The sequence below is a fragment of the Mustela nivalis genome, assembly GCF_964662115.1.
Source record: "Mustela nivalis genome assembly, chromosome: 14".
In the NCBI taxonomy this organism is placed as follows: Eukaryota; Metazoa; Chordata; class Mammalia; order Carnivora; family Mustelidae; genus Mustela; species Mustela nivalis.
Genome location: NC_139033.1, coordinates 4,476,409 through 4,503,004, shown reverse-complemented (window position 1 = coordinate 4,503,004; position 26,596 = coordinate 4,476,409). Strand labels below are relative to the sequence as shown.

The 26,596-nt window shown below is 41.2% G+C and overlaps 2 protein-coding genes across 6 annotated transcripts in view; one reads left to right on the top strand and one right to left on the bottom strand.

The window, feature by feature from the left end:
* Positions 1-2,663: 2,663 nt before the first annotated feature.
* Positions 2,664-4,469, bottom strand: LOC309848296 (uncharacterized protein). The gene is made up of 2 exons (XM_082699720.1): positions 3,468-4,469; positions 2,664-3,123 (listed from the first exon to the last, which is right to left on the bottom strand). The coding sequence occupies exons 1-2, from the start codon at positions 4,365-4,367 to the stop codon at positions 3,112-3,114; spliced, it is 912 nt and encodes a 303-aa protein (XP_082555846.1). The 5' UTR covers positions 4,368-4,469; the 3' UTR covers positions 2,664-3,111.
* A 90-nt stretch (positions 4,470-4,559) lies between these two features.
* Positions 4,560-26,596, top strand: part of BICDL1 (BICD family like cargo adaptor 1) — a 102,313-nt gene continuing 80,276 nt past the window's right edge. Inside the window, exons 1-2 of one of the 5 annotated variants that reach the window (XR_014302942.1) lie at positions 4,560-5,056; positions 13,058-13,273. Coding sequence is in view for 4 of the 5 variants with exons in the window: in XM_082699710.1 (XP_082555836.1) it covers positions 4,628-5,056; positions 13,058-13,273 (645 nt within the window). In the remaining variant the exon portion in view is untranslated. The remainder of the gene's footprint in view (positions 5,057-13,057; positions 13,274-26,596) is intronic. The other 4 variants (XM_082699710.1, XM_082699707.1, XM_082699709.1 and 1 more) reach the window with 4 other exon arrangements.

Sequence of the window (26,596 nt, the reverse complement as noted above, 5' to 3'; positions counted from 1 at the left end):
GAGGGTTTTGAATGGTTCTAAACCAACACAGCATGTGATTCCCTAACTCCAGAAAGTCCCAAAGACCCTTTCAGGGAATCTATAAAATAAATATTTTTTTAAAAGATCTGATTTATCTATTTGATATAGAGAGATCACAAGTAGGCAGAGAGGCAGGCAGAGGGAGTGGGATGGGAAGCAGTCTCCCCAGGGAGCAGAGAGCCGGATGGGAGACTCAATCCCAGGATCCCAGGACCCTGGGATCACGAACCGAGCCGAAGGTAGAGGCTCAACCCACTGAGCCACCCAGGTGCCCCAATAAACACTCTTTTCATAATCATTGAAATGCTAGTAACTCTCACTTTATTCATTAATAGCAAAACTAATTTCTTAATAATACTAATCATCTAATCAGTAACTATTTTCATTTTTCACTGCATTAACATTGGCCCTTGGTGGTGTGAAAACACTGGTGGATAACACTACTGATACATTAGCATGAATCAAGAAAGTGGTACCAGCGTTCACTGTTTCTTTTCACTACATGTGCTCGGGGCGGGTGGCGGGGGTCGGGCAGAGCTAGTCTTACATTTATTAAATACTGACCCCTTGAGTATAACCCTTTTTAGTATATGTGCTACCAAAGCAAGTACATACATATTTTTATAATGGTCCATGTGATAAAATGGGCAGTACCCACGAAGCACTCTGCTGTATGCCCAAGTATAGTGGTCACCTTGAGATGAAGCATGATTTGAGTTGTGAGCTGAACTAGTCATATTGGTCATGAAATGCCTTTCTTACTTGAATGAACGAACAAATGAATGGCAAACTATGGCATTCAGATTTGGGTATCTAGCAGAGAGTTTCTCAAAAATTAATGAAGCAAGCCTGTTATTTCAAGGAAAATAATTGACAGTATTGTACCAATGATAATATTGGAGATTTTCAGTGGAAATTAGAATTCCAAAAAACTCTTAGCCACTCACTGAGCATGAAAGCTTGCCAATACTTGAAGACTTTTCTGATGAGATCAGTGATGATATTAGTAACTGTGATTTTTTAAATATACTATAATGACATGTCACAATATTTGAAAGATTTATAGAGCTTAGTGAACTGATATTTTCCAAATGACCAATATGTGCTGTTACAGAATCAGTCATATGTGGCTAAAAGATACATTCAAAATGAAATATAGATTAATGCATTTGCTTGGTAATGTTTTAGATTCCACATGGCAACTAACCTTTAAGAAGCTACCACTTGCCAAGTTTTAATGTAATATCAAAGAGAAATATTCACAACGATCTATAAAGGCTATTAAAATATTCCTTCTTTCCCCAACTACATCTTTGTGAGACCAGATTTCCTTTTTAATATTCCTTTTTAAAAAAAAAAAAAATATTTTCCTCAGTATCCTGGGATCATGACCTGAGCTGAAGGCAGATGTTTAAACGGCCGAGCCTCCCAGTTGCCCCAACTTTGTATATTTCAATCTGAACAAAATATCACTACATCAAAAGGAAAAGCAGATATAAAAATCCAATTTTCTATTACTAAGCCAAACATTAAAGACATTTGTAAAAATGAAAAATACCGGCACTCTTCTCACTCATTTTTTATTTGGGAATATATTTTTTCATAAAAATACACTATGTTAACATGTATCAGATGTATTCTAAGTATCTTTATTTATTTATTTAAAGTAGGCTCCATGCCCAGAGTGGAGCCCAATGTGGGGCTTGAACTCACAACCAAGACCTGAGTGGAGATCAAGAGCCAGATGCTTAACCTACTGAGCCACCCAGGTGCCCCATGAATTAATGTTTTAAATGTTCTAATTTTTACTATTTAAGTAAATATAAATATCTAAACCTACAAAAAGGTTTTTGAGATCCTCAGTAATTTTTAAGAGTATAAGGAGGTTGTGAGATCAAAAACAGTCCACGATTCTGAATAGTTCTCTAAATTTGAGCTGGTTTCCTTTGCCCTAAGAAACATCGGGCTTAGGGCAAATCTATAATAAAAAATTATCACCTCTTAGTCTGTTTCGGTGGAGGAACATTGTTTAGAAGGATCGTCAGGAGCTAGAGTTAACTGTAGTTCTTTCTCACAATAACAAGTAAGTCTAATAGAGGAGAGCCACTGAGCTCTAAGAAAGGCAAGTCAAATACCTTTCAGGAAAGATAGGCTGCCAAGTCTGCATCAAGGAGAGACAAAGCTCTGACCCCCTCTTTTTTGTACATCTATATGCCTATATACTATTACTATTTGTGTAGATATGAAACTTATGTGCTCCATTAAAGGCACTGGAAAGATTTTTTCCCCCTCTAAAACTCTTTTTGATTAGGAATCCCTTTTGCTCTTCATATTTGTTTCTCTATAAAATAGATTAGGAAGAAATTTGTCCTTTTGTGACCAAAAAAGACCAAAGGGAGTTGCAGTCGGATCTCACCCTGGGTCCGCAATTTCTAGTCAAGAGGCATAATAAAAAGTGTTAGAACATCCACTGCTGTTGGAACAGTACCATGGTCGACTTCCTAAATTTAGCTTTACAATTTATGAGGGAATCCTTCAGTTGTCTGCCTCCTCTCCAATCAACAAACAAACAAAACCAGACCTGAGGTTCAGTCTCATGTTTACACCAGAATATTGACAGGCTCTGAATTTAATAAAGAAAACAAACAAACAAACAAACAAATAGGAGAAGCCAGTTGACCCATTTCAGTCTCTTGGTGTCCGGAAATTTCCACCTCGCTGTGATGAAAAGAATCAAGTTATGATCTAACTCAAGAATGGGTTGTTATTCAAGAGGAAAAGAAAAGAATAGGGACCAATTCTAGCTTCAGATGGGATTGTTTCTGAAAATAGGAGACCGAGCATCACCAGTGAGGTCAGAGCAAGAACTGCCTGGAGTCTCCCAGTAGACTTTTCAGTTCTTGTTTTGATCATTGCCGGAAGCTTCCTGATAACACCTTCTATATCCACCCAGGACATCTTGGTCACAAATTACCGTTTTCTCTTCCTCGAGACTTCTCAAGAAAAGTAAATAATAAGGACTTATGAAAATCCTGGAGTCAGTCTGCCTGGGTGTGATCTAGTGGGCAGATAACTCCACCTCTCGATGCCTCAATTTCCTCCCTGTAAAATGGAAAGAGCGTCAGCACTTGATAGGTTTCTTGTTAGGATTATCTAAGATAATGAGTACAAAGCACTCAGCACAAGACATGGCACATATTAAGACCTAACATACAGAAGTCATTATCAAGGCAATTCTGTTTCATATTCCCATTGGTGAGCAGTTTTTTCCGTTATTTTCTCAACATAACCCTTTCTTTCGGGGCTTTTGATCTTGAAGGCATCTGGTCCCTCATATCCCTGAGTCATCATCATTAAAATGCCTGGTTTCTGAAGTCATCCCTCTCCCTCCTGCTCTCTAGGGCTCCCTCTCCTGACTGTTTAGCTCTGAGGGTGGGGGCCCAGACCAAAATTCCATGACCACGAGTCTCTGCCGGGGCTCGGCCTTGGAAGAAGGTCCCCAGTCTTCTACGAGACCACGTAAGGCGCGAGAAAACTGATCTCCACGGAACTCGGAGAAACAACCCAGGCCACGAGTGGGCGCAAGCCCGGAGGCGGGGCCGCGCACCGAGGTGAGAAAAAGGCTGGGGGCGGGGCCGTGCTCCGAGGTGAGAGCGAGGCCACACCCCGAGGTGAGCGTGCTGGGGGCGGGCCCACACCCGACGTGGGAACGAGGCCGGGGGGGCGTGGCCGCGCCGGGGAGCCGCCCCGACCGTTAGGGATGCGCCAGCCGCCTCCCCAGGCGGCGCGCGCAGCCTTCCCCGGGCTTGAGGCAGCGCAGGGGTTAAGGCTGCCGGCGCCACCTGGGCGCCGCTGAGGAGACCCGCGAGCCGGCGAATCCCGCGCGGGCGCGGCGAACAGGTGCCGGAGCGCGTCAGGCGCCGGCAAGGGGCGGGGAGAGGGGGCGCGGCCGGAAGCCCGGGGCGGGGTGCGGCCGGCCCGGTGAGCGGGAGGAGCTGAGGGAGGCAGGAAGGAGCTCGGCCGGCTGCGCGGCGCGCGATGTGGAGCCGCCGCCTCGGCGCCTGCAGCAGCCGCCGCCGCCGCCGCTGCTGCTGGGGCTGCCGCCGAGCCGAGGGACATGGAGCGCGGCTGCAGAGAGCGGCCGCCGGCAGCAGCAGCGAGCGTCGCAGCGACAGCGGAGCGCAGCCCGCCCCGTGAGGCGCTGCCCGGCCGGCGGCGGCAGCGGCAGCAGGAGCAGCAGCAGCAACAGGGCGGCTGAAAACTCGGCGGCGGCGGCAGCGGCAGCGGCGTTCCTCGCTACCTCCCCTCGCGCTTCGCCTCCCCTCGGTCTTCCCTTCCTCAGCCATTCCCTTTGCCACCCCCACCTCCTCCCCAGCGCGCGCTGAGCAGCTGAGCCCGGGGGCGGGGGGAGGGGGCGCGTGCCGCGGGCGCGGGGGAGGGGCGGGCCGGCGCGCGCCGCGCCCAGGGCTCGCGGGGACCCGGGGGGCGCGTGCCGCGGCGCGGGGCGAGGCGCGGGGCGCGGAGCGGCGCGGCAGGGCCCCTCCCCCCCTGCAGCCTGGCGCGCGCCGGCCGGGCCGCACCGCTGCGGGCTCCGCGCGCGCGGGCCATGTCCGCCTTCTGCCTGGGCTTGGCCGGCCGCGCTTCAGCACCCGCCGAGCCGGACAGCGCCTGCTGCATGGAGCTGCCCGCCGCGGCCGCGGACGCAGTCGGGAGTCCAGCCGCCGCCGCCCTCATCTCCTTCCCGGGGGGCCCCGGGGAGCTGGAACTGGCGTTAGAGGAGGAGCTGGCGCTGCTGGCGGCCGGCGAAAGGCCGTCCGACCCCGGGGAGCATTCTCAGGCCGAGGTCGGGCCTCCGGCCGAGGGGTCCGGACTGCAGCCGCCACCCGCCCAGGATCCCGAGCTGCTGTCGGTAATCCGGCAAAAGGAGAAGGATCTGGTGTTGGCTGCCCGGCTGGGCAAGGCGTTGCTCGAGAGGAACCAGGACATGAGCCGGCAGTACGAGCAGATGCACAAGGAGCTGACAGACAAGCTGGAGGTGAGGACGTCCCTCGTGGGATGGGTGGGAAGCAGGTAGAGCCCTCCCGGCAGCCACTCACCCACCCCACTCCTTCCTTGCTCACGCTACCTCAACAGAAAATCACCTGAGGGCAGGGGTAGGCTAGAGGGTTTTCAGTTATCACACCGGGGCAACAGTGAATCCATCTGACTTCAGCAGACGGGTCCATGCACAGCCCCAGCCCCGCTGTGGGCCATTCTATATATGTACTGTACACTACATCTAAAATCGAGCTTACAGTATGACTAATTTATACAGTGCTGAGGTGATGTCTGCACACAGAGAAATGAGGAAGCCGGGAAGCATTTAAAATATGCTCCAGGTTTTCAGAGTAGTTAATCTCTAATCAGGGTGTTAGTCTAAAGCCTTCCAGTTTTGGCGTTAAGGCCTCCAGATGCCCTTGTCTTAACTTCCTGGCAGCTCAGAGTTGTGGGAAACAAGTGCCCCTAAAGGAGCTTTATATAGCCTTCAAATACTCAGGGATTAGGAAATGTGGTTCCATTGCAGAAATCAGGCAAGCCTGGGCTCAGCATGTGACCGTTGGTAGTGGATTTAATTTGGACCTCGGCACTTCTGTGTATTTTGTATTTAAACAGTATTCTGTGTTCCAGGCCTCATGCATGCAAAATTCCATGGCTAAATGCAACCTCCCAGAACCCTATTACTTTAACTGTTATAAATACCTCTTAAAGTGTCTGTAAGATTTCTGCTAGTTCTCTGGACCAAAGTCTTTCTCAGAGCTATGCCTGTTCTTAAGGGCCTTGAAAGTGGTATGGAATGCCAGCCTTTCTAAATTAAAGAGATTTGTTTTTAAAAGGAGGTGGGGGGCATCTCTGGCAGTGGAATTTTTGTCTGCCTGTGCCTTTACTATTGTTTCCCAGTTCGGTCGCAACCAGTTCTTTTTATTCTTAGTTGTAAGAGAATAGTACAGTCCTGACTAAGGCTGAAATTGACCCTAGTCTGTTTCCATATCTTTGCTACTGGTTGAACAGTCAGAATGTAAATTCAGAAACTTTTCAGTAATAAGATTTAAGTGTGTTTGTGGTCTAGCGACATATCAAAAGTAAATCAGGGGGAAAAAAGGAAACCAGTGAGTGCCCTGTAGTTCAGTTGGCCTGTTAACTAGGTCTGCCAGTCGATGAACCCCTGAGATATCTCTCTGAAAAGTGGTTTTGTGAAACCTATAAGTAGACTGCCAAAAAGCAATCCAATGAATTGAATTGTTTAATTTTCACTTGAAGTAGAGGTCTAGAAATAAAAGGGTGCTTTTTTTGAAAATGGGATTTGGTTACATGACTGTATATAAGAATACTACTGTAGAGATTTATACTTGTGATCTGAAATTCCTTCAGTGAGGGACTTGATTGAAGAGACATCTAACTTGAAAGGAACATCATATCAGTCAGTTTGATTACTGATAGATTTCAGAGTAATCCTGAGTGTGCAATTACACACATCCTGGGTTCCATGTGGAGCCATTGTACATTTCTTCAACGAAAGAAAAAGATTTTTAAATTGTGTAACAATAAAGATTCTGTTGTAAAAGAGTAAATTACCTTTAACTTTTTGCTATTGACCAGACAGTAACAAATCGTTTAAACCTCTTAAACTAGTTTATAAAATCTTCATTCCTCAACAGGTTACCATATGAACACTAGTATTAAAAATTTATTCTAATTTCTGGAGGTTGTGGTTGCACCACATTGTGAATGTACTTAACACTACTCAACTGTTCACTTACAAATGGTTATAATGGTAAAGTTTATGTTATATATACTTTTTAAAAAATTTTTTTTTAAGATTTTATTTATTTATTTGACAGATCACAAGTAGGCAGAGAGGCAGGCAAAGAGAGAGGGGGAAGCAGGCTCCCTGCTGAGCAGAGAGCCGGATGCGGGGCTCAATCCCAAGACCCTGGGATCATGACCTGAGCGGAAGGCAGAGGCTTAAAACCACTGAGCCACCCAGGTGCCCCTAAAATGTTTATTTTTAAAAGCTAAATATTAATCATTACTGAGGATGAGTATTGGAGGGTTCAGTTATACTATTTCTTCGAGGTATGTTTGAAGATTATCATTAAGAATTTTTAGTTTTTTCAAGAAGTACATTAAAAAATATTTCATGAAGATACTGTCATTAGGTCCTTGTTTTAATTAGGTCCTTCTTTTAATTCTTGTTAATTGACCAAAACCTAATAGAGAAAGATTTCATTTGATACTTGCAAGTGAACTTTCCTCATAGTATATATTTTAAGCAGCCTAGATTTTAGAATGTCTGTTTAGACAAAATACTGTCTAAAGTTTAATACCACCACTCTTACATATTTAAGAGTAGAGGACTTGCCCTTTAAAAAGCATTTGTAATTTTCCAGAAATTGTCAGTGGAGTCAAACATATTTTCCCACAGGTTGGTTTGAAAGATTAACACATGAGTGGACTCTGAGACAATGTTGGCTTGACTGTTAAATAATGAGATTGGTCTTGTTTTAGTCCCCTCTGTTCCTTACTACTTCAAAATTAGCACCTTTCTAACTTCAGGACCAATAAGCCATTGTCAAGACTTTTTTCCTACCTATTCATTAGTTAATATTGAATACCTTCCCAATTCTGTGTGCCAAACCTAAGACTTTGTTTTGTCATTTAAAACATAAAGTCTTAATTTTATACTGCTCTCTCATTTATTTTTTTAATAGATTTTTATTTATTTATTTGACAGACGGAGATCACAAGTAGGCAGAGAAGCAGGCAGAGAGAGAGGAGGAAGCAGGCTCCCTGCTGAGCAGAGGGGCTGAAATCCCAGGATCCTGGGACCCTGCGGGGCTGGATCCCAGTACCCTGGGATCATGACCTAAGCTGAAGGCAGAGGCTTTAACCCACTGTGTCCCCCAAGCGCCCGTGCTCTCTCATTTAAAGGCACAGTATTTAAAGTCTTTAATGTTTTAAAGGATAACAATTTTTTTAGCTGTATATCTCAGGTTAAAATGAGGATTAATTTGAAAGACTGGAAGATTTGGTCATCTTTTTCCGACCCTTAAATTGACTATATTGTATTTTATTCATTCACTGAATTGTGTTTTCATATGCTTAGAGTTCTAAATTGTTGTCTTTTTTTAAAGATTTTATTTCATTTATTCTTGGGCCACCTTGGTGGCTCAGTCAGTTAAGCGTCTGCCTTCCGCTCGGGTCATAATACCAGGGATCAAGACCCACATCAGGCTCCTTGCTCCACAATGATCCTGCTTCTCTCTCTGCCTGCTGTTCCCTTCTCTCTCTGACAAATAAATATATAAAATCTTAAAAAAAAAAAAAAAAGATTTATTTATTTTAAAGAGAGAAAGGAGAGAGAGCAGGGTGGGGGGTGTGCAGAGGGAGCAAGAATGCTGAAGCAGACTCCCTGCTGAGCCAGAGCCAAATGTGGGGTTTGATCTAGGACCCTGAGATGATGACCTGAGCCAAAATCAGGAGTCAGCGGCTTAACTGACTGAGCCACCCAGGCACCCCTTAAGATTTTATTTTTTAGGCAGTCTATGCCCACTCTGGGTCTCAAACTCACAACCCAAGACCAGGAGTCCCATACTTCACCAACTGAGCCAACCAGGCACCCCTAAAGTTATTTTTTTAAGATTTATTTATGTATTTTAGAGAGAATGGGGAGTGAGGGGGCATAGGCAAGGAAGAGGAAGAGAGAATCCCAAGCAGACTCCAGGCTGAACCTGGAGTTCTATGCAGGACTCCCATCATCTCAGACCCTAGTCAAAACCAAGACTCCCACACTTAACTGACTGCACCATCTAGGTGCCCCACTCCTAAAGTTATTTTTTAAACTGTATTTCTTCTGGAGGCACCTGGGTGGCTCAGTCTGTTAAGCACTGGACTCTTGATCTCATCTCAGGTCTTGATTTCTGGGTGGTGAGTTCAGGCCCTATGACTGGGCTCCATGCTGGGGGTGGAGCCTACTTTAAAAAAAAGTCTGCATCTACAATGAGCCCTTTTGCTTTTTCTTTTCTTTTTTTAATTAAAAGATTTTATTTATTTAAGAGAGAGAGAGAGGTAGTGAGATAGAGCATAAGCAGGGAAGAGAGGGAGAAGCAGGCTCCCCGCTGAGCAGGGAGCCCAATGTGGGGGCTCGATTCCAGGACCGCTGGGATCATAACCTGAGCTGAAAGCAGAGGCTTAACCAACTGGGCCACCCAGGCACCCCTGCCCTTTTGCTTTTAAATCTTATATCCACTAAGTCCTTAGTTTTTTACCAGAATATGAACTAAGACAGTAACTTGCATTTATTTATATATTTTTTTCTTCAGAAATTAAATATTTAGTTTTCAAAAACATTTTTAACATACAAGATCCCCTTTTTTCCTATTCTAGCTGAGTATGAATTTTCTCTTACTGCAAAGGTAGTATTTTCCCTCAACCACATTTTCTTCTCCCTTCCTTAGGCCAATTCTCATGATTTTAGTACAGTGTTTTTAAAAGGGCCAAACAAGTAAAGTGAAAATAATCACATAATGAGAGTCACTAGTAGATTTGGAGAGGCAATGCAGAGGTCCTTCCTTGTATTCAGTGCTTGGTCCACTTAAAAATTAGTACTTTTTCATTGTATATCCTAGACTTAGGAGAATGGTGGTATTTTTTTTATTCTTTGCAGAAATCCAATTTCTGTAACAACCAATTTTAGATGGGCTAATGGTATTAACTTTCATTTTTTCAGGGGTTTCAATAAATTTTTATTTTTTTAAGAATGGTTTCAGGTTTATAGAAAACATAGAAAGATAGTACAGTAAGTTTCCATATGCCACAAACCCAGTTTCCCCTGTTATTAACATATTATGGTACACTTGCCATAATGAAAAAAATTAATACTGATATGTTGTTAACTAAACTCCTCAGTTTATTCAGATTTCCTTAGGCTTTACCTTTTTTTTTTTTTCTTTTCCAGGATCCCATCCTGAATACATTGCATTTTGATTTTCTTAGTCTCCTCTTTGCTGTAACGTTTTCTTAGACTTTTCTTGTTTTCGATGACCTTGACAGTTTTGATCTTAACTTTCCTTCTTTTGTTTATTGAGGTATAGTTAACACATAATGTAACATTATTAGTTTCAGGTATAGATACTAACTTTTAAAATAATGCATAACAAAATAAATATAACATTAAATGAATAACAGAACAACCCCTTACCTCCACATGTCCCAATATGCTGCCTAGAGTTTCCTGGTTAATTTCACTAAGTTGAAAATACAATTCTAGAAAACCTGTCTTTGAACAAAAGGCTAAATTCTGTATGTTCATTAATAAGAAAGTCTTGGTTGATTTTTTTCAGTGTTCAGGGAAACCTGAATTAGGACAGAATAGACTGATTAGCACCACCTGTCTCAAACCCTCCCCCAACTCCAAGTGGATTGGATTGTTTTAGTTGCTTGGTTGGGCTGTTCGCTAACAGCTGTTTGCTGAATATTTTTAAGTCTCTCTGTTCTTTTAGAACACAAGCCTAATTTATCTGGCCTCTCAGTAACACTGTGATTACTGAGTTCTTGCTGTTGCCTTCTGCTCGATCTTTTTCATTTTGGAAAAACTGAATAAAACCAAGTATCACAATTTTAGGATTGCAATTAGCATTTGTTTCTGCATTTCATCTTTCTGAAGTCTCTGTGGTGACTAAAACATTTTCATTTTTGGAGTTTGGCAATGTTGAGGGAAGCATAGAGCAGAAAGTTCTCATGCTGATGAGAAGTCCCTCCCTTGTCCTTCCTTTCCCTGCATGCTCCAAACAGAGGCTGTATAAAATATAACTATAATGTGACTTTTTCAACAAATACAGTAGAATGATTATATCCAAGTGAGTTATCTCCCAGAAGTGGTCGACCTGGGAGGCCATATATTGATTTCAGTAAAAATTGTTTTTGCTAATGTGATCAGAATTTTCATTTCATATCACTGGTTTTATCTTTTTGGCATATTATTTTGACTGCTCTGTGATGGCATGTTTTCATCTTTTGGGGATAAATTCGACTTTAAGAAACATCAGGTCATGGGACGCCTGGGTGGCTCAGTTGGTTAAGCAGCTGCCTTCAGCTCAGGTCATGATCCCAGTGTCCTGGGATCGAGTCCCACATCGGGCTCCTTGCTTGGCGGGGAGCCTGCTTCTCCCTCTGCCTCTGCCTGCCACTCTGTCTGCTTGTGCTCGCTCTCACTCCTCTCTCTCTCTCTCTGACAAATCAATAAATAAATAAATAAGATCTTTAAAAAAAAAAAAAAGAAACATCAGGTCATTTAGAGCAAAAGAGGAGAATAAAATGACAGGACGAAATGGAGTGATCTCTTTTCTAGACACATATTAGATGTGAAGTGACAGACTGATTTTCATTTTCATGTTTAGGTATACACTGGCCTTAAGGCTTTCCAAAAGCAGCAAAAAATATTCAAAGAGTAAGAACTTGGATAGAATAAGAGCATACCTTACCAAGTAGAAAAGATGACTGACTACTCTGAAGAAAATTCATATGCTCATTTTAGCTTGTTGAAACAATCAATGCTTGATATCAACCTTCAGTGCTTCAGAATTTCCTGTAGAGCCAATATAGATAGGCAGATAGATGCATGTCTAGGCTTCATCCCATTCTTGACAAATCACAGTCTTTGGGATTCAGGTCCAGGAGGGTATATTTACAACAATTATATCAGAGCTTTTCTGAGAACCCCCCAAATTGAGGACTATTGCTTTAATTTCTTTTTAATATACTCTGTGGGATACAGACTTCGCTTTCTTGTACATAGTATGCTTTTTAAGTAGAGCGTACTTGGCTCTGTAAAGAGACATCCATATTTGTCTCATAGAAACAAAAAGATACTCTTACTTCCTTCAAAAGAATCCTTTTTTTTTTTTTAAGATTTATTTATTTATTTATTTGACAGAGAGAGAGATCACAAGCAGGCAGAGAGGCAGGCAGAGAGAGAGAGGAGGAAGCAGGCTCCCTGCTGAGCAGAGAGCCCGATGCGGGCCTCGATCCCAGGACCCTGAGATCATGACCTGAGCTGAAGGCAGCGGCTTAACCCACTGAGCCACCCAGGCGCCCAAAAGAATCCTTTTTTTTTGAGCTGCTACTTCAAGCCATCTGTATTTTTACTGCATACCATTTGTCACACACAACTTTCTACTTTTACCAGTCTCTCCCACTAGAATGAAAGCTCTGTAAATGCAAGGACCCTGTCTGTTTTACTTTTCACTGTGTCCCCAGCACAGTGGCTGACCCATAGTAGGTAGTTAAGAATGAATGGATGGATCAGAAATAAATATGCAGGGCTAATAGGCCATGATTTAAAGCATATCTGAAGCTGAACTTGCTTGGTATCAAAATATAATACCTTATATCACAACAAATACTTAACTGAATTGTGATTTAGAGCACTAACGGAGTCCAATGACTTAAACACAAATCTCAGCTCTGCCTTTTACTAGTATTGACCTTGAGCTTGTTACTTGACCTCTTATCTTCTGTTACCTCATTTATAAGAAAAGGTGGTTAATCTGAAGGATCTCTGGAGTTTTTTCCATCTCTGAAAATTCCTTGATTCTAAGTGCCTGATATTATGCCAAGCATAATAGATGATTCTAAAAGAAGCCTTAAGGACTCTGTTAAGTTGTTTAAATGTATAGTTCACCAGTTAATTGGATGACTTGTTCGATTTCAACTGAACTCCTAAGTCCACAATCCATTCTCAAGAATGAGAATAAACTTAGTAATATTAAGCATTTTAAAGAGAAATGGCATTCTCTTTGTGAAGCCAGAGCCATCCCTACTTTGCAAGAAAAGAATGTTTTTGTAGCTGTGAAATAGGCAACTTTTCCCTATTTGTGTCAGAGTGTTTTGTTGTGCTGACTGGCTGGGAAAAAGAAAAGTTAGGAAAGTGTGAGAAGAGAAAAAAGCAAAAGGCTGTGAATTTTGAACATTTTTAAAATCCTCTTCACTTCTCACCCAGCACTTAGAACAAGAGAAACACGAACTGCGAAGACGATTTGAGAACCGAGAAGGGGAATGGGAAGGGCGTGTGTCAGAGCTGGAGAGTGACGTGAAACAGCTTCAGGATGAGTTGGAGAGGCAGCAGGTTCATCTGCGGGAAGCAGATCGAGAAAAAACACGGGCCGTCCAGGAATTATCAGAACAGAACCAGAGGTTATTGGATCAACTCAGCAGGGTAAGTCACAAGTTAAGAATTTATGGTACAGAAGTACTGAAAGTTGAAACCAGTGTAATGTCAGTCGTACATATGGTAAGAGGAGTTCTGATTTTTGTTGACTTATTGGCTGATAACAAGTTAAATATTTTTCACCTATAGAACTTTAACTGTGTGAACTGGGAGTCAGGAGCTAAACTCCCTTACCTGCCATTAGTCAGCTATAAGACTTTGACAAACACTTAACTTGGAAGTTTTTTCATTTTTAAAATGGAAGGATTGTGCCTAATGATATCTGACATTCCAGAAAGCTCTAAAAGTCTATGATTCCTTACCTAGAGAAAGTCTGTCATGGGTAAAATTATGTTAATGCATTTAGTTCAAATATTAAATGGTACTATCCTTAAACTGAAAAGCTTAGGGAAAATTACAAGAGCTAAAGGTTTTCATTGATGTTACATTTGTAAACATAAGTTTTTTCATATTATTTAAATGTGAAAGGAGGTATATGCATATCTATGTTTAAAACTTTTTCTTTTTATTTAATATTAAGTAAAAATTCTTTACTTGTATCTTTATAGGGTGGTGTCATGGAAGTATTAATTAAGTAACCAAGGTCAAGACTATGAAATTATTGCAAGGAAGGAGTTTGAGGGCTGAATAGGTAGAAATCTAATTTAAATATAGAACATACCTTTTTAACAAATGTAGGAATGTTGTTAATGCCCTAGTCTTTAAATCCACCTACTTTTGAAAATTAAGAGCTGGATTTATAATGTACTTCAGTCCTTCTTATGTGTTGAAAATAAAACTATGAACTCTTCAGTTATCAGAAGAAAAATGAACTTCTAGTCTGATTATATCCCATAGGTCTGCTTAGTTCTTTGGAAAAGGCTTAGCTAGAGCAGCACATGGTAAATACTTGGCATTTCCACTAATTCAATGGGTAATACCCTGTGAAGTTACTTCATTAGTTTGTCATAGTTGCTTCTCCTGGGTACATTCTTTTTTTTTTTTTTTTTAATTTTATTTATTTATTTGACAGAGAGAAATCACAAGTAGATGGAGAGGCAGGCAGAGAGAGAGAGAGAGGGAAGCAGGCTCCCTGCCAAGCAGAGAGCCCGATGCGGGACTCGATCCCAGGACCCCGAGATCATGACCCGAGCCGAAGGCAGCGGCTTAACCCACTGAGCCACCCAGGCGCCCCACCTGGGTACATTCTTGTCTCACTGGGAAGTGTGAGGTAAATGCTACCACTAGCGAAGGAAGAAGAGGTAGAGGGGAGAATGGAGGTGGGGAGGAGGGGAAGGGAGACAGGTAAGGAAGAAGGAAGGGAAAAAAGAGATGCCCAATAACTTGGAAAGTAGCTAGTTGCAGGAAATATGAACTTGTGCAAAAGTTGAGAATCCGGATGATAAGTAGAGCTAAAGATCTTGCCTGTGGGCTTCCCATCTAGGGGATTAAATCATCATTTGATTGGCTGGAAGGGAAGAGTTGGACAGTTCCTCAAGAAGTCATTTCAAGGCCAGTTCAGTAGCAACATTTCTGACTCAGTTCTGAAGACTTTTGCAACTACTGGGAAGGGATTTTGTAAGATTTTTTAGGTTTTGAGTCTTCATTCATTATTCATGAAAGATTAAACTAACTGGATACACCTAGCCAGATTTATTTATTTGTTCAACAGCATTGACTTAATACTTATTCTGAGCAAGTGTTTCTTATGGATACCTATGCAAGGAATTCAGCAAACCAGAACAATTAAAGGGGAAATTATTTCTTGGGAGTAAGTTCATGTTACAAAATTTTCAGCAGAAAAAAACTCAACTCTGCTCTCTGATCTGGTGAAAGATAGGTAGCCAAGAGAGTTGAAGGGAGAAAGCAGATGTTAACATGACATGGCGAAAGAGCAGAGAACTTGGAATTTACATGCATGTTGAATCTTAACTCTGCTTCTCATTGACTAGACGACCTTGCTTGTGCCTCACTTTCCTTACTTATAAAATGAGAGTAAAAATCTGTACCTTATACAAATATTGTTGAGATGAAAGTAAGATAATTTGTTTATATTATGCTGCACTCTATGAAGGTAAGGATTTCAATGTTGATGGTTGTTTCAATAAAGCAGTACCTTTATAGTTGAGGTTCCTTTGCCTAATTTTTCTGTAGGAAATCCTGACAAGCTGTTCCCAAAAGGGTGTAGGGGGATATCATTTCCATTAGATCTAGATTCTTGTTATCCTTTCTGGCCTTGAATATAGGCCCTTGGTGAGTTTTTTTGCTTTTTCCCTTTCTCTTTTTAAGCAGGACAAGCCCCTGGGGTTTACATCAGCAGCCAGTTTAGATTGTATTTTAGCATTTTATTAACTGGGTACTCAGAAACTAGAGGAGTTGAGTACTTTGAAGTGAATTAAGATTTTCCTTGGACAAGATAACTAGGAGAGATGTAGTAGAAGACGAGGCTTTGTTATGATGTATATAACATGTCTTTATAAACATGAAATGTATAATATCTAAGGTATAATACAATATTTCTGTGATGCTTCTGTCCAAGGTTTTCTTAAGTTTATTTTTTTAGTAATCATACGCAATGCAGGGCTCAAACTCAAATCCCAAGATCAAGATCTACATGCTCTTCAGACTGAGCCTCCCAAGCACCCCCAAAGTATTTTTAAATATATTTCTTTTGCCACCATGGCCTCCAAGTTTTTTGTTTTTTGTTTTTTGTTTTTTTAAAAACAGCTCTATTGAGATATAACGCACATACCATAACATTTACTTTTTAAAGGTATAAAATTCACTTGATTTTAGTATATTTAGAGTTGTACAACCATCACCACTATTTAATTATAGAACATTTCACACCCCCCGCCAAAGAATAAAATCCTATACCCATTAGTAGTCACTCTCTGTTCCTCCTAACCCCCTACCCCATGCCCTGACCCCTGATAACCACTCTGTTTCTATGGATTTGCCTGTTCTGGACATTTCATATAAATGAAATCATACATATGAGATTCTTTGTGACTGCCTTCTTTCCCTTAGCATGATGTTTCAAGGTTTATCTGCATTGTAGCATATATCAATATCTTATTTTTATGGCTGAAGAATATTCCATTCTATGGATATAACACATTCTACTTATTCATTAGTTGATGGACATTTGGGTTGTTTCCACTTTTTGACTATTATGAATAAGGTTACCATAAACATTCATGTACAAGTTTTTATGTGACCAGGGTTCTTTTTTAAAAAATATTTTATTTATTTATTTGACACAGAGAAAGGGAGAATAGGTGGGGAGAGGGGGGCAGCAGAGGGAGAGCGAGAAGTAGGCTCCCCATGGTGCAGGGAGCTCCATGTAGGGCTTGATCCCAGATCCCTGGGATCATACCCTGAGCCAAAGGCTGACACACAGTTGACTGAGCCACCCAGGTGCCCAGACCAAGCTTCTTTTTAGTGTATGTATGTGTGTATATATATATATGTGTATAATATATATGTATATATATCTCATGAGCTTCTGGATTCTTACCATGAAGGAAGAGATAGGTATTCGAATTTTATAGCTGGGAAAACTCGAGGGACAGAAAGACACATGGCTTGTTTAAGGCTTTTCTGAATTAAGACTTACAGTCCCTCTGCCTCAGTTTCACATTTCTGAGGCCACAGTTAAGGTCACAGGTTTTGGAGCCAGACAGCCCTGGGCCAAACACCAACTCTTCTGTTTACTAGCTGGGTGAACATGGGCAAGTTTTTTCACCTTTTTTAAGCTTAGTTTCCTCCTTTGTAAAATAGAAACAATTACTACTATTGCCTAATAGTGTTAGGAGGATTAAATGAGATAATAAATGTAAAACTCTGACCACAGTGCCTGGCATATTATAAGTGCTCAGTAAATGGTAGTCATGATTTATAATTATCATGTCTTCTTCACATAGAAGGGAATTCTGCATCTAGTCAAACACTGGAATTCTAACTTGAAGGCAGAAGAATCTGGAGTGTTCCCATTTTAATTACTGAAAATGTTTTGTGTTGCAGTTAAATCTCTACTCAGAACTATTTGAGTAAAAACGATCCTTCTAGGAGTTGAGTCAGGTTCATTCTATGGCATCTCATATCCCCTGGACACTGCTTCATATACTCTGGGGATACCATTATTTCAGTTTATTTGTTCATTTGGACAAAACGCCCTCTAAATTCTCTTCTAGCTTCTAAGATTCTGTGAGTCTCATTTTTGTGCAACTCAGGCTGACATATTTGAAGAAAGTGTAGTTTACTTTCTGAGATAGAAAGTAATACCACGATGGCATTGACAGGGTTTAATGGGGGCATGTTAGACACTTAACATCCTACCTCAAAAGAAGAAAGAATACAGTGGGCCTTGCTTTCAGGAAGTGAAGAGGAGAGACATGGGCCATGCTTGTCGCCTAAGAATATTTTAATGTAAACCTTAGAGGGGAGATTTTTTGAGAATCCTTCTGATACCTAATACAGTACTTTTCACTAGCATTACAGCAGAATCCTTCATTGCCCCCAGATGATTTTCTTCCCAATAGCAGCAGCAAAGATAACAGAGTGTTCTGATCAGTGTTAAAGTGTCCTAAAGTGATCATTCACTAATTTAACCTGCTACAGCTTATACCACAGTTCAGGCACTGTGGAAACTTCTTAGAGCTTGCATGTAGGACAACAAGTCAAAATAGTGATTTGAACAATGTAGAAATAGTCTGATTCATAAAAATAATGATATCAGTAATAAGTTTCTTTAGCCTTTTCAGCCTTCTGAAGCAGTTGACATAAGATATTTTCAAAATGAATCTCAGTAGTATTAGAAACTTCAGTAAGAGATAAGTCATTTCCACAGGTTGTACTAATAAAACTGCTCACATGTCCGTGTTAAAACACTAAGTTTAGACTTGAGCACTTGTTGACCAAAGCATAGGAAAAATGATTGATTTCATCTTATAAAAAAGGGGGGGGGATTTAAAATTGCTTAGGGGCTACTGAAGTTTTCCTTCCCAGAAATAGAGTTTTAGAATTTGTAGGAAGTGGCTAGGAAATTTTCTTACACTTTTCCCCTGCAGTCTTATTCATGAAATATCATCTGTACCTTTTCTCCCCCTCCTTCCCTCACCCATAAACCTACCAACAGCAGAACCATATGCTTAATCGTAATCCCATTTTCTCTTCAAGGGGTCAGGGCTTCAGACTGCAGGACTGAATATACCCCGTCTTAGTGACTGTTTATTATGTGCTGGGTTATAATTTTTTTTTTTAAGATTTTATTTATTTATTTGACAGAGAGAAATCACAAGTAGATGAAGAGGCAGGCAGAGAGAGAGGAAGGGAAGCAGGCTCCCTGCTGAGCAGAGAGCCCGATGTGGGACTCGATCCCAGGACCCTGAGATCATGACCTGAGCCGAAGGCAGTGGCTTAACCCACTGAGCCACCCAGGCGCCCCAATAATTTTTTAATAACTATATAGATTTTTGCATTTTCCATTTAAAAAGCCATGACAGACTGCCTGGGTGGCTCAGTCAGTTGAGCATCTGCCTTTGGGTCAGGTCAAGATCCCAGGGTTCTGGGATCAAGCCCCATGTTGGGCTCCCTGCTCCACAGGGAGTCTGCTTCTCCCTCTTCTTCTGCCCCTCCCCCTGCTAGTGCTTGCACGTGCTCTCTCTCTCTCTCTCTGATAAATAAATAAATAAATAAAATCTTTTTAAAAAGATAAAACGCCATGACATACTTGAAGCACACAGAAAACTGCAGAGAATAATACAAATCCACCTTTGTAAAATGTTAACATTTTTGTCATATTCAAATTTTTTAAAGAGATAAAATGTAACTGATAACATTTGATGGTCCTGTGTCTTCTCCATTTTTCCATTTACTTTTCTCCCTATTCATGTGTTTATATCATACACACTCACACATGTGTGTGCATGCATATAAACATGTATTCCATTATGTATACTATATCCATTAACAATGTGTAATAATTTTTCCACACTTCAAGCATTTAATAAATGCCAGCATTGTATTCATATCATTCTATACCTCATTCTTTTGGCTCAAGGTTGTGTTTTAGGGATTGATCTATATTAATAAACACAGTTCCAGCTTATTTATTTTAGTCATTTATTATTTGATTGTGCAAATACAGTACAATATAGTTTTCATTCTTTTGTTGGTAAACATTTAAGTTTTTCCCAATTTTTAATTATTTCACACTTTCCTATAGTATATAGGAATATATATAAGTATATGACTATTCTTGTACCTTTCCTTCTTCAGCACGTATATTTGAGTTACTCGGGTAAATCTAGGCGTGGAATTGTTTGATCCAAGAGTAAAGACCTCTTCAGCTTCACGAGATATTGCCAAATGACTCTCCAAAATTGGACAAATTTACATTTTTACTTAGCAGTGTGCGTGAGTGCCAGTGTGTGTGGTAGTCCACATCTTCACCAACACTTGCTTACTGTCCAGTTTTAAAAATCAGTGACTTGTGTGTGAAATGGAATTTTTACTGTTGCGGGGTTTTTAAAATCTTTATTGTTTGAATTTTTATTTCATGAATTGCTAGTGAGGTTGGGCATCTTTGTGCTTATGTTTATTGTGAATCACCTATTGGTATCCTTCACCTATTTTCTTATTGGTGTGTGTGTTTTTACAGGTGCTTGATACTATTATATTTTCACTTTGTTTATGGAGTCTTTTACTAAACAAAAGTGTGTCCTATCAGTGAAGTCAAATTTATTAATCATTTCCTTTATGATTTCTTCTTTTGTGTTCTGCTTTATTTTCTGTTTTCCAAGTCATCAAGATATTTTCTCATGTTAATTACAAAAACTTCAGGCTTTTTACATTTGGATCTTTATCTAGAGCTTAACTTTGCAGTGGGATATGAGATAGAAATACAGTTATGTTTTCTATATGGGTTACTGTTGCAACACTGCTTATTTCCCCATGGATTTCTAATGCTATATGGATTTTTGTAATAAAAAAAAAAAATCCTAACATCTATTCTTGACTGAAGAGCCAAGATAACTTAAAAATTTTAGAAAGTTGTAGAAAGCTGTATTTGTTTGCTGGGCTGCTATAACAAAGTATCACAGACTGGGTGGCTTAAACAAAGGAAATGTATTGCCCCACAGTTCTGAAGGCTAGAAGTCCAAAATCAAGGTGTTGTAAGAGTTGATTCCTTTCTAGGGCTATGGAGGAAGGAGCTGTTCCAGATCTTGCTCCTTGGCTTGTAGATGGCTGTCTTCTCCTTGGGTCTTGTGTCTCTTTCCCCGTACTTAACTTTTTGTTCCCAAATTTCCTCTCTTTATAAGAACAACGTATTGGATTGCAGCCCAGCCTAATAACTGCATTTTAATTTGATTACTACTCTAAAGATTTTGTCTCCAAAAGGTACACATTCTGAGAAGTAGGTAGGGAAGGCTTCTCCCTGAGGAGATTAACATTTGAGGTAGGACCTGCAGAGCGAAGAATCAGCCATAGAAGAGATGGGAGAACGCATTCTTTGACGGATGCTGTTAGATTGTAAACTCTTGGGGAAAAGGGACTGATGGATATACACATCTGGCTTGCTTATTTTTGTAAATAGGTATCTGGCGGAGTGAGCATCCAATAAAAGATAGTTGTTTTTTTGTTAAATGACAAGCTAACATACCTAATAAAGAGAAGTTTAGAACTATAACTTTCCGAAAAATATTCTGCCTTTTCGTGCCCTCTGTGGAAAAGTACTCTTGGCTGTTTCAGATGCCTTCTTAGGCTGTATGTGTGCTGTTTGGAAACCAGTGGACAAAGAGACCATGGACGTCAACAGTGTGACAGGCAAGCTGCTGATAATGGTGATTCAGGTGCCTAGAGATCAAGTGTTGTCTTCATAGATACTCCTTCTGCATAAAAACCCAATCTTCCATAAATTGAGAAGAGTGACTACAGAATGGACAGAGTTTTGTGTAGTTTTGTAAAGTTTTTATTTATTTATTTGACAGCACAATCAAGGGGAGCTGCAGAGGGAGAAGGAGAAGCATGCTCCCCCCTGAGCAGGGAGCCTGACATGCGACTCGATCCCAGGACCCAGGGATCATGCCTTGAGCTTAAGGCAGATGCTTAACCAACGAGCCACGCAGGCACTCTGAGAGCCTTTGTGTATTGACTTAAAACCCTGCAAGTTTTTTCCTGTTTGTGCTGTGGTTTCGCTAGTGGTCTTTATGTTCATCAGTTTCTGAGTGACTGGCCCTGTGGTCTTCTGACCTTGCTGATGGAGATGAAAATCAGCATTTTAGCTTTTACCAAAAAACTTTGTTGTCTCCTGGGAGGATTAGCCATTATTTGGGTATGGGTATCATGGCTCCCCTCCTTCTCCCTTGCTGGGTTCATATACTCTGGACAAAAAAAACCTCACTGCCTTCAACTGTTTTGTCATCTTATCTATTCTTAGAACCCAAGATGGTCTGTAGTGTGGAGGAGTCAGAGGTTTCCCTTAGAAAGCTGATAGTGAGTGCTTTTGAACAGTCTCATGTATAGTTAGTTCTCTGTGTGCCCTGGGTTCTAAACTCTTGATAATTCACCTTAAAAGTCATTATTTTGTGGGCTGGACGGCTCAGTCAGTTATGCATCCGACTCTTGATTTCCCCTCAGTTGATGATCTCAGAGTCATGAGACCGAACCCTGCGTTGGGCTCTGCACTCAGCAGAGTCTGCTTGAGATTCTCTCTCTCCCTCTCCCTCTGTCTCTCCCCTCTGCTCTCATGTGCTCTCCTCTCGCTCTCTCTTTAAAAAAAAAAAAAGAAAAAGAAAAGTCATTATTTTCCCCCTTCTTGTTTCAGTATCATGCTGTATTTTAGCTTTTATTTTTACAGGCCCTTCCCTATTAGTCCTTTTACCTGCAGCTCTGTGTCTCTAACCGATCTCTCTCTCCTTCCTCACAACCAGAGCTGTGGTCATGTGCCTAGTCACTATGATTTCAGGTATTACTAGTTGTGCCAAAAGGAGAAGCTATATTGGGGGCAGTATACAAAAAGAGCTGTTCCAAAAGGCGTATGAAACCAAAAAAGATTATTATTACAGAATCACAGATAGGGAGGGGGATAAAAGAATTTAACAAGAAGTTAGGCCTAGTGTAAGGCCAGGAGAAATCAAAGCCTGCATTTTAAACTGGAAGGGCTTAGGCCAAGAGATATCTGGTGTGGATAATCTGAAGATTGGTGGCCAGGATGTTAAAATGAAGGAAAAAGATTTACTTGTAGTTCAGGTGAAACCAGGCAGTTTGGTATCTATGTCTATTAAAATTGTGAACCCAGTGAGGTATTCTTTCCTGAATCATGGTTTCTCTAGCTAGGATAAGCATGTATTTTTTTTTAATTTTTGTTTATTTATTTGATAGAGAGAGATCACAAGTAGGCAGAGAGATGGGCGGAGAGAGAGGAGAAGCAGGCTCCCTGCTAAGCAGAGAGCCCAATGCGGGGCTTGATCCCAGGACCCTGGGATTATGACCTGAGCTGAAGGCAAAGGCTTTTTTTTTTTTTTTTTGACAGAGAGAGATCACAAGTAGACAGGCAGGCAGAGAGAGAGAGAGAGGGAAGCAGGCTCCCCGCTGAGCAGAGAGCCCGATGCGGGCCTCAATCCCAGGACCCTGAGATCATGACCTGAGCCGAAGGCAGAGGCTTAACCCACTGAGCCACCCAGGCGCCCCCGAAGGCAAAGGCTTAACCCACTGAGCCACCCAGGCACCCCCAGACTTATCATATATAAGCAGTAAAACTATAAAGAAAGCTGAGGTAATTTTTAATCACAAAATTGAGAATAATGGTTGCCTGAGGAGTGAAGGGGGAGAAGGTTGTCATCACGGAAAGGTGCTTGGGAAGGAGGCCTATGGGATATCCTACTTCTTGGCATTGGTGGTAATTAAATGGATGTTTGCTTGACAATTCCTTATTAAGTGGTGCATGTTTGTCTTATGTAACTGTTTTTATATAAACTTGGTAATAAAAAGAAAAAGTCATTCAACAAATATTTATGGTGTGTACCTGCAATGTATGACAGCACTGTTCTGTATGAAGCACAGTGAAGAAGTTTGGTGAAGAAGTTAAATTCCCTGTTTTAAAATAATGTAGGAGGTTGACGGTAAAGAAAGAAATACATAAATAATACAAATCAGGAAGTAGTAAGTGCTATACATAAAATATAACCAGGTAAGGGAGAGAAAGTAACAGCTATAAGGACAACTGCATTTTGGAAAGGGTTGTCGAGAAGGAGACTTTAAAGAGGTGAGGTTTGCACAGACACCTGATAGATATAAAGGAGGGCAAGAATATTCCAGGCATTTAAAAGCCTAAGAATGGGGGCACCTGGGTGGCTCAGTTGGTTAAGCGATTGCCTTCGGCTCAGGTTATGATCCTGGAGTCCCAGGATCGAGTCCCACATCGGGCTCCCTGCTTGCCTGGGAGTCTGCTTTTCCCTCTGACCTCTTTCCTCTCATGCTCTCTCTCTCTCTCAAATTTAAAAAAGAAAAGAAAGACCTAGGAATGAATGGAAAGCAGGTTGATGTGACTGGGTCATGGTTTGCTTGGGAAGAATGAAGGAGATGAGGTCAGAGGAATAGTCAGCTGCCAGATTATGCAGGGCTTTACTAAGCCATGATACAGATTTGGGATTTTATTCAGTATGCTTTGAAGCTAGTGATCTGGTTTTGGCAGGGGAGCATCATGACCTGATTGATAACTGTTTTTATTTTTATTTTTTAAAAGATTTTATTTTTCTATTTGACACAGAGAGAGAGATCACAAGTAGGCAGAGAGGCAGGCAGAGAGAGGGAGGGAAGCGCGCAGAGAGCCCGATGCGGGACTTGATCCCAGGACCCTGAGATCATGACCTGAGCCAAAGGCAGAGGCTTCACCCACTGAACTACCCACGCGCCCTGATAAAACTGTTTTTAAAAGATGGAGATCATTAAAGGGACTCTCCAAGGGGAGAGTTGATAGGAGGTTATGGATGTGGAGAGAAGGGTTAGACTGGGTGTATGTTCTGAAGGTAGAACCAACAAGACTTGTTAATGGGGTGAGTAAATGTGAGAAAGGGAGTAAGGAAAGAAAAATTAAAAATGACTCGTGGTTAACATATTCACTTGAGAGACCAGAGACTAGAGGAGGGGTAGATTGTAATACAAAACCAAATAATTGTTTAGTAAATTGGAGCTACCCTTTAAAGATCCATGTTAATTTCACATTAGTAGGGAAAAAATGGATTTCTGTAATATTGAGGTGAAATTTTGAGTGAAGTCTCCATCTGAGCTCTCTGAGTACCCGAGATTCAGTTCTGGTACCTTTTGTTAGGTTGTTACCTAAGAATTGACTTAATCAGGGCCCCTTGGGAGGCTCAGTCAGTTAAGCAGCTGCCTTCAGTTCAGGTCATGATCCCAGGGTCCTGGGATCGAGCCCCGAATTGGGCTCCCTGCTCAGCGGGGAGCCTGCTTCCCCCTCTGCCTGCTGCTCCCCCCACTCATTCTCTCACTTTCTCATTCTCTCCCTTTCAAATAAAAAAGAAATAATATCTTAAAAAAAAAAAAAAAGAATTAATCAGCGTGGCTGGAGCTGTATTCTGTATTCTCCCCCTCTCTGACCTCCCTGCCCTCTGTGACACCTAGTCTCCTTCTCACCCACCTCCACACTCTAAGCTCCCAGAAGAGCCACTCTTACCGAGTTGGTGTCTGAGGTGACACATGTGGGAGGAAGTTGGTGCAAACAGGTGCTTTGTCTGTTTCCTGCCTGTTGAGAGCTGTATTCCTCAGTCTGCCTCTAACATCTTCCCCACACACAAAGAATACAGTGTGTGCATTCTAGCTGGAGCTAATCTTCCCTGAAAAGACTAATTTTCCTCTGAAGAGTAAACAGATCCCTGTTCTTTAAACAGCTCATTTGGGATTTGCAGCTCTGCATCTGGCACACTTCTTGAAGCAAATTTCATACTGGTTTCCTTCTCAGGGTTAAAGGCTTTTAAATAGTTGACATTAGTGTCACAGTCGCTCTGTTGCTGGTGGGTGACAGGTAGTTATCCTTGCTTCTAGAGTCCTTCTAATTAGTAGGTTAAACACATTAGGGTGGTAATTCCTTCTAGTCCTTCTAGAGTCGAAAGTAGTTTTAATTCCTGAATATGCTTTTGTATCATTTGAGGTAGGGGCTGTATTTTTTTTTTTTAAGATTTTATTTATTTATTTGTCAGAGAAAGCACACAAGTAGGGGGAGCGGTAGGTGGAGGGTGGGGGAAGCAGACTCACTGCTGAGCAGGGAGCCCAATGCAGGACTCAATCCCAGGACCCTGGGATTATGACCTGAGCAGAAGGCACACACTTAACCAACTGAGCCTCCCAGTCATCCCACTTGTTTCCTTCTTAAAGTCCACCTTATTTACAGGTTTTTGTTTAAAAAGACTTGGTAGTTTTTAATCAGGCTATCCCTGATGTTGGGAAAGATGTTAGGAAAACAAGATTATTTCCCAACCTAATAATAGTAATTTAAACTTCCAAATGACATTAATTCATGGTACCTACTCTGATAGGAAGTAGTGCTAATTATTCTTTATTTGACAAATAAGGAAACTGAGGATCAGAGGTTTAGTGACATTGCCCAACACCTACACTTGTTGCAGGTTAACCACTGGCTTGAAGATAGGTTTTTGTACATTTTCAAGGATGGGTAATCGATCAGAAATAAAAACCTCCTCACATGTCTTTCTATCTCCTTGACTTAATTTTTAGTTGATACTTGCTGGGTATTATTGTCTTGTATGCCTCTTAACTTCAGAGTCACTGAGTAAAGTGAATCCAAAGGTTGGGATCGACTTTTAGCCATTTCTGTTTATGTCAAGGGTGTACTAAAAGGACTGAAATGATCTGTTGAGAGTATCACTTCAGCTAGAGCAGAAAAGGGGCTTTTCTGCATCTAGGAGCTCTCCACTATGAAGACAGCATTTCCAGCTTTTTCCAGATTGGTACTATTGCTAATTAGTAGGTTAAACACATTAGGGTGGTAATTGCTTATTCTTTCAGCATATGGGTGTTTTTATTAGTGAATTCATGTCTTGATTATTTTGAACCTGTTCTTAATTATTTACCAAAGAGAGAGCCATGCCTGATTCTGGAGTCTTTAGTTTGGTTGTATTATTTATAATTGTAGCTAGTTCTGATTATCTTTTTCAAAAGAGGAAAGCCTAGAATTTAGGCGTATTCTCTAAATTTGGCAGGTTGCAAGTCCCAAAATTCAGATAAATCACTGTAGGAGTAGATCTTTTTTGTTAAGACTTTATTTATTTATTTGAAGAGAGAGAGATCACA

Bases quoted from the DNA above. Each gene is read 5' to 3' on its own strand.
- LOC309848296 (XM_082699720.1), bottom strand. From the start codon at position 4,367: ATGGCTGAGGAAGGGAAGACCGAGGGGAGGCGAAGCGCGAGGGGAGGT.